A 6,527-nucleotide genomic window follows, 5' to 3' on the forward strand; every position below is an offset into this window, starting at 1 on the left:
GATGCATCAAAATCTTCTCTCATTTCATGCACCAGTTAATATGTATTCAAAACTTGCAGGACCCAAGTTTCACCCTCTTGTCTTAAACCCCACAATATAAAGGGAGTGATTCCTACATCTTCCCTTATCAGCATCATTTTGATAGATTATGGTGCCCAGGAAGGACTGGCAGTCACTCAGCACTGGACCCCCTCAATTTTTCCTCCTCTACCAGCATTTCTTCTTTTCTCTCTCTATTCTGTTGCCTTCTGGCTTTTTGCACTTAAGTTTCTTTTACATTTATTTTGCTGAAATCTTTGTCCAAAGCAACTTACAAAACTAGTGTGATGTAATAAGCTACTTACACTGATTTTCCCATTTATAGAGCTGGTTTCTTACTGTTTCAGTTTAAGACTAAGCAGCTTAAGGAAAGAACACAGGAGTGGGGATTCAAACCCGGGAGCACAACTACTAATGCAAATTTTTGCAAATCTGCACTTTTTGACAATCTTAAACATGCAGAAGCAGCCTGTTGGGAAGGACACTGGTATAAAAGCTCAGTAGTATCTAAGTAGGAAGCACCAAATCAGCTAAGTGGACCAAATTAAAGTTATTACTTTGACAAAGATGTGTATTTAATTGCTGTTGTCCCCTATAGAACCTCTACCCACAAAGATTAACATTTCATATACATAATTCAAACAAATTGTGGAATATCTACTCAACCTTTCACAACTTCCTAGACAGTGCTACATGACCACCCCTGGTAATTACCTTTTGCCCTTGTATATCTGTATGTATTTGCATTTTCTCAGTATACTACAGTATTTCTGTCCCTGTTGCTATGACCCAGTTCTGTTGACAGCCTTACATTATACCAAGCAGAATTTAAGGTAGATTCTTACATCATACAGCATTTAATTTCCTTACTGTAAAGTATTTCAACAACTCAGACAACAGTATCAACAAGACACATACAGCTGACACTTTAAATATTTTATTCAAGCACCTTCATACATCTCAAAACATGATCCAAGAGTGAGTACAGTTTACCCAAGCAACCATTTCCAGGCCTCAAATGTGGCCCTATAGTGCATGGGACACTCCAGGATAGCTTCCCTGTCCAGGTGGAGATACTGCAGAAGAAACAGACACTCATGAGAATGACCCTCAAGGGTTAACACACACACACACACACACACACACACACACACACACACACACACACACACACACAAAAACTGCAGTTTCATTTTAGGTAAAAGCACCACAGTCCATACCTGTCAGATCATCCAAGGAGTGGATGAGAAGCTCTCAACAGGAAGCAAATGGCTGCCAGATCATTCCATTTTAGCCATGACGCATTATCCTGCAAAAAGGAAATTTTTAAAGTTACGTCTACTGTCACCCCTAGCATTTGTAATATGAAACATCCCAAAACTCATCCCACCCCATTGTTGAGACTTAGGCTACGAGTTCTGGTCTTGTTCTCTTTTTCTTTCCATTGTGCTCCTTTAAGGCTGGTTCCTCCGTCAAGGTGCAGCTGTTTGAGAAAGTTGGCATGCTCATCTGAGCTTGGTTGGAACTAAAGCATCCTCATTACAGAAGGGATCGAACTCGGGCTTTAAAAATTACACTGAATACATTTATGACTTAAAAAAAAAAAAATTTGGTGCTGGCCAATGGAGCTTCAAACAGGTAGCGCTTGGATGGGAAAATCAACTCTTCAACAGGTTTGTCTCCTTTAGTGACTGAAGCTTTCTGAAGCCAATGTCGAGACTACAACTAGGTTAAATCCACAACGAGAACTCCTGCAGATGGCTGGGTTTGTACATTTGTTCTGGCATTGGCCATTAATAACATATTGTAGAGGAAGTTTGACAATCGAAGAATTTGCACATTGACCTGAGTCGACGTGAAATTTTTGCCATCTATGCCAACTTTTGGTCGAAAATGTACTTCAAACATACCATAAACAGAAAAAGGTTTGCTTTGCTTACCATCTGTTGAAAGGACTTGTTTTTATGTTGACTTGAAATGTTTCTTGCCTTTTGGTTGTAGCTGAGATCTTTGGAAAGGTCCTTGCAAGCCATCAAAGTGTGTGTTGAATGGAATTACCTCCGTTTGCACTGAGGAAGACTACATTGACAGTTTGGAAAGTGAGTCTCCACCAGAACATATGGTCGATTTCATCCACTTGAATAATCTGGCCTCTCTGGTGGACTATCCATCTTGTATTTCACAAATCTTGCACTGCTAGATTTTTTTGTAAAGGCTTGACTTTTTGAAAATTGTTTTGTAAAATTCTTTTTAGACATAAAGGAACCATAAGATACGGGATCTGTTTTTTTTTTTTTTTGAAGATCTACAGGCTTCAAAGTAGATTTTGATAAAAATTTTATTTGTAAATGAAAGGCATGTTATTCCAGGGAAATTCAGCTTTAACAGCACTAACAATAAAAAAAAAAAAAAAAAAAAACTGAACACGTCACTAAAATGGCAACAGTTCTATCACATGGAAAGCAGACGGGAACATAAGTCAATGTAACAACAGATAAAAGATTAAGGGGAGAGCTCAACTACAGTTTTTTTGTCATCTATACAAATTTAAAATGCCAGTGTCCCAGATTTTGGTGTCCTTTTCTGCATCAGTGAACTAAATGAGCACAACTTCAGAGCGCTCCCTCGATCTTCAACACTTTAAACTTTTTTTTTTTTTTGAGTTCTGCTTCAGTATCTGCTGCGGGCGATTCCTCGATCAACCCGACTTCCTCCCCGTCCACCACCACGAGGTGCCCCACGGCTTGAGCTGCCATACATGTCACGTGGAGGGTAGCCTCTATCAACCTGGGGGGCGGGCCCCCGATCCTGCCTGCCCATTCGCTCGCCTCGGCTAGAGTACGGGTCGCTCCGACTGCTGGGGTAACTGTCGCGACTGCCATATCCATCCCGGGAGCTGCTGCCATAGTCGTCATAGCGACTGCTTCCGCCACTCCCACCGTAGGATGGTGGGGGGCCCCTTGAGGGTGGGGCGCTGCGTGAGTTACCTGCAGGGTCAATGGGGGGGTCAGGTAATTGTCAAGTTCAAGCAGTTGGTCGGTTTGTTGTTTTGTGCATGATCCTGAATTTTGTGTCCATTTCACAAGCACACATTTTTGTCAACATCCATCCCTTTAAATCTAAAGAGCACTCAGAAATTCTCCAGTATTTACAGGTCCAAATAAGCGAAAATGCAATAACACTGAAGTTTGAGAGCAGATTACTACAACACTGCATCCAGAAACAAGTACTGACTAAAGATTAAGTGAAGCCCTGGAGAATGTGTGACTTTTCCTTTCTGAACTCCAGCAGTTATCGCTGTAGACTGGCCATTGGGTTTCTTGTTGTCTGCCATGGTTTAAATGCTTCCCCCAATGAAATGACGGGTGGGGAGAGTCATGTTCTAGATTCAAGGACCACATGAAGCACTGTTGCAAAAGCACTGGGCTCAGAGGTGTTTCACATGCTGTCCACATAGCTTTGCTTTTCTTAATCTCACAGTTTTGAGAGGGTGGTTGTCTCAGATGAAGGTCATTGGTTTCCAGGTCCTGAGGAACTTTCCACGCTGGCCAGGAGCAATTCCGGTTCTGAACGTTGATTAACAGAAGCCAAACTGCCATTAAAAACTACTCCTTACCGTAACCATCATAAGGATCCCTGTAGGAGCCTGCACTGGGGCGGTCCATGTATCCCCGGGGCTCACGGCCTCCTCCGTAACTGTCACGGTCACTGTAAAAAGGAGCATGCAGTTTCCTAGAAGCTCCACAAAAGCAAAGCACCATCAACGCAAGACGTGCCAAAGGGAGCTCGTGCCATACCTGTAGCTCCGCGACATAGAGCCGTAGTCATCCCGGGAGCTCGAGTGTGGGTAGTCGCGATAAGGGTATTCCCGTGGTGGTAGCCCATAGTCCCTAGAGTCCCTGGAGCTCATGTAGTCACGACTGGAATAGCTGTCACCCAGGAAGACAGTGAGTCATTACAAATGGTCAGCAGATGACATGCCAAACAGGTGCCATAAACACGGACCATAATCCCACTGTACAAACAATTCCCAACATGAACTGCAACTGGCTGAGGACGAGTGGAAAAGTTCTCAGCTTGCTGCCCACACCTGTCCTTGGAGCTATAGTGGTCATCCCTGGGGGACGGATAATCATCCCTTCTGGACATCATGGGATCCCTGCGAGGGGGAGGAGGTCCGTACGGATCTCTTTCTCTGGACATGGGAGCTGCAAAGCCACAACAAAGACAACTGTAAGAAACTACGCAGCAACCTACAGACAGCGAACCAGGTTTATATTGTTTCTTACGCCTGCCAATTGGTCCAGAGGGTGCTGGTCTTTTGGGAGGGGGGCCTCCATTGCGAATCGGGGGACCTCTCTTCATAGGTGGTGGGCCTCGAGGTGACATCCCTTTAAAAAATGGTTCTACACAACCCACCCCCCCCAACATTAAGTTACCATCAGTTCATTGTAAACAAAGACAAAAACATTCTAACAAAAGGTCAACGGGAGCTCAGAACTTCTTAGAGGACAAATTCTGGCAACATCATCAACGATCAACACCACGCTGTCATCATAGCACATCCCATTGAATCCATTTACCACATCTAAAATTTATCTCCAGTTGCGCACCTGGCACATACAGTACATGCAGCAAATTCCACGCAGTACAAGGCAATCGGCAGGAAACTTGCCTCTCGTGGGCGGGCCTCTCATTCCTCCTGGACCACCGCGACCTCCGCGTATGCCATGGCTGCGTGGGTGTAGAGATGGGGGTCCACGGCGCAGTCCTGACTCAAACTGAGGCTTTGTTGCTTGTTCCACTTTGATGGGCTTACCATCAAGAGACTGTCAGCGGGGAGAAAACAAAGCAGATGACTGACACTAAACATCATTAAGTCATCCACCCCGCATCCCACAACCCATGTGCATTCAGTTAACTAAACCAATTCAGACAAGGGCAAAAAAACCCAGGGGATGCGGTGGCACAGCAGGTTTGGCCAGATCCCACTCTCTGGTGGGTCTGGGGTTCAAGTCCTGATTGGGGTGCCTTGCGACAGACCGGCGTCCCACCCCGGGTGTGCCCCCTCCTCCTTCAGCCTTGCACCTTGTGATGACAGGTTAAGGTCGGGTTCTCCGCGACCCCGCTTGGGACAAGCGGTTTCAGCCAGTGTGCGTGCGTACAAAATAACCAGTTAACTTTTGGTGACGATCAAGAGCTTCAACATAAGTTTATAAAGCGTCGGGTCAATCATATTAGAAAGAGCACTCAAAGGAGTGACAGTGAGACTTGCTTCAATACTGGGGGCCACCTACCCCCCTCATTATACGTATGAGATCTTACAGTTAAACGGGAGCCACCACAGATGGTGAAGAAGGAAATTCTAGCACCACCAAGTACTTCTGAGTTTATGTAGTTTTGCCAGGTACTTCGTCCCAATATATCCACGAAGCCCAGAAGGAAAAAAGTTCAACGAAACCGATAAAGCCCAGTGACCCGAGCAACTTGCCACCTTTCCGTTCATCTCCCTCGCAGCGTCCTTCGCATCTGCCGGGTTCTCAAAAGTCACGAAAGCGAAGCCCCTCGACTTGTTGGTTTCGCGGTCCTTCATCAGCAGCACTTGGGTTGGGAAACAGGATCACATGCAACTTTTGAGCACGATGCACAAGCACAACAAAACTGAGATAAGTCTGGATAGGGGACGCCCTCACCTTCCACTATCCGGCCATACTTGCTGAAGTACTGCTCCAGGGCTTTCTCGTTGGTTTCGGTGTTCAGACCACCGATGAACAGCTTCCCAGGGCGGTCCGCCTCTGCCATGATTGCGTCTGTTCACACTTTAGAAAGAGAGAGAGGGCTGAACAGACATCATCCTAACATAGATAATAACAAGCGCACGGTTAGTGATCGAGAGACGCGTTTTTTTATCCGATACCTCTTTAACACGGACTGATTAGAGCCCTTTTCGTTCGTCCGGAGGAGGAAAATGGCAACAACAGAGTTTCACATGTGAGACCCGGGGTTGAGAAACGTGGGGACAAAATGGCGGAAGAGATGAATGGCGGAGGAGGACGGAGGGAAGGAGCGCTAACGGCCGCCGGCCACACACTGACTAAGAAGATACAGCACCATCGTGCAGCCGGGCTAGTATTAACTCATGAGTCACGATGAAGTCCGAAAATCACATTTTAGTAAACCTTACAGCCTAATTAAATTCACACAAAACAGTAATGAGTAAACAAAAAAAATACCGAGATGAATGACACAGTACAACCCAGCGCTACCGAAATGCACACGGACACGAAAAACGCAGAGTTTGTACACATTACAAGCGCTCGATACAGCCAGAATATTAAAATAGCCGAACTCACCCGTTACCAAATATCACAGTGCGCAACAGGAGACAAACAAAGACGCATGCAGCTTTATACCGGTCACGTGTTCTCAGTCGGCCGCCTAGACACACCCCGGAAGTTCTAACGGCTCACCGGAATATCTTCAGGACC

At 45.5% G+C, this 6,527-nt stretch overlaps 1 protein-coding gene and 1 non-coding gene across 5 annotated transcripts; both read right to left on the reverse strand.

The window, feature by feature from the left end:
- Positions 1-976: 976 nt before the first annotated feature.
- rbmx (RNA binding motif protein X-linked) lies at positions 977-6,480 on the reverse strand. 4 transcript variants are annotated; one of them, XR_001965173.2, is made up of 10 exons: positions 6,393-6,480; positions 5,733-5,858; positions 5,531-5,640; positions 4,715-4,868; positions 4,329-4,445; positions 4,130-4,247; positions 3,837-3,968; positions 3,656-3,747; positions 1,260-1,348; positions 977-1,115 (listed from the first exon to the last, which is right to left on the reverse strand). XR_001965173.2 is itself a non-coding variant. In XM_018733414.2 (9 exons), exons 2-9 carry the CDS (start codon positions 5,839-5,841, stop codon positions 2,710-2,712), a joined length of 1,146 nt encoding a protein of 381 aa, XP_018588930.1. In that variant the 5' UTR covers positions 5,842-5,858; positions 6,393-6,479; the 3' UTR covers positions 2,360-2,709. The 4 variants fall into 4 exon arrangements, 3 of the variants coding, with proteins under 3 accessions (XP_018588930.1, XP_018588927.1, XP_018588929.1); XM_018733414.2 differs by lacking the exons at positions 977-1,115; positions 1,260-1,348 and adding an exon at positions 2,360-3,026 and having other exon boundaries at positions 5,534-5,640; positions 6,393-6,479; XM_018733411.2 differs by lacking the exons at positions 977-1,115; positions 1,260-1,348 and adding an exon at positions 2,360-3,026 and having other exon boundaries at positions 6,393-6,479.
- LOC114912166 (small nucleolar RNA SNORD61) lies at positions 4,530-4,600 on the reverse strand. Its single transcript, XR_003798121.1, has one exon. It is a non-coding gene; the product is annotated as a small nucleolar RNA SNORD61 (small nucleolar RNA).
- Positions 6,481-6,527: the final 47 nt, after the last annotated feature.

The sequence above is a fragment of the Scleropages formosus genome, chromosome 13 (genome assembly GCF_900964775.1).
Source record: "Scleropages formosus chromosome 13, fSclFor1.1, whole genome shotgun sequence".
NCBI classification, from domain to species: Eukaryota; Metazoa; Chordata; class Actinopteri; order Osteoglossiformes; family Osteoglossidae; genus Scleropages; species Scleropages formosus.

What these genes read in the sequence shown, in the direction of transcription:
- rbmx (XM_018733411.2), bottom strand. Translation starts at nt 5,841, where the DNA reads ATGGCAGAGGCGGACCGCCCTGGGAAGCTGTTCATCGGTGGTCTGAAC. An exon ending in GGGAGATGAACGGAAAGGTG is followed by an intron (nt 4,869 to 5,530) that starts GCAAGTTGCTCG and finishes CCCCGCTGACAG; the next exon opens with TCTCTTGATGGTAAGCCCAT. An exon ending in CTCTGGACCAATTGGCAGGC is followed by an intron (nt 4,248 to 4,328) that starts GTAAGAAACAAT and finishes GTGGCTTTGCAG; the next exon opens with CTCCCATGTCCAGAGAAAGA.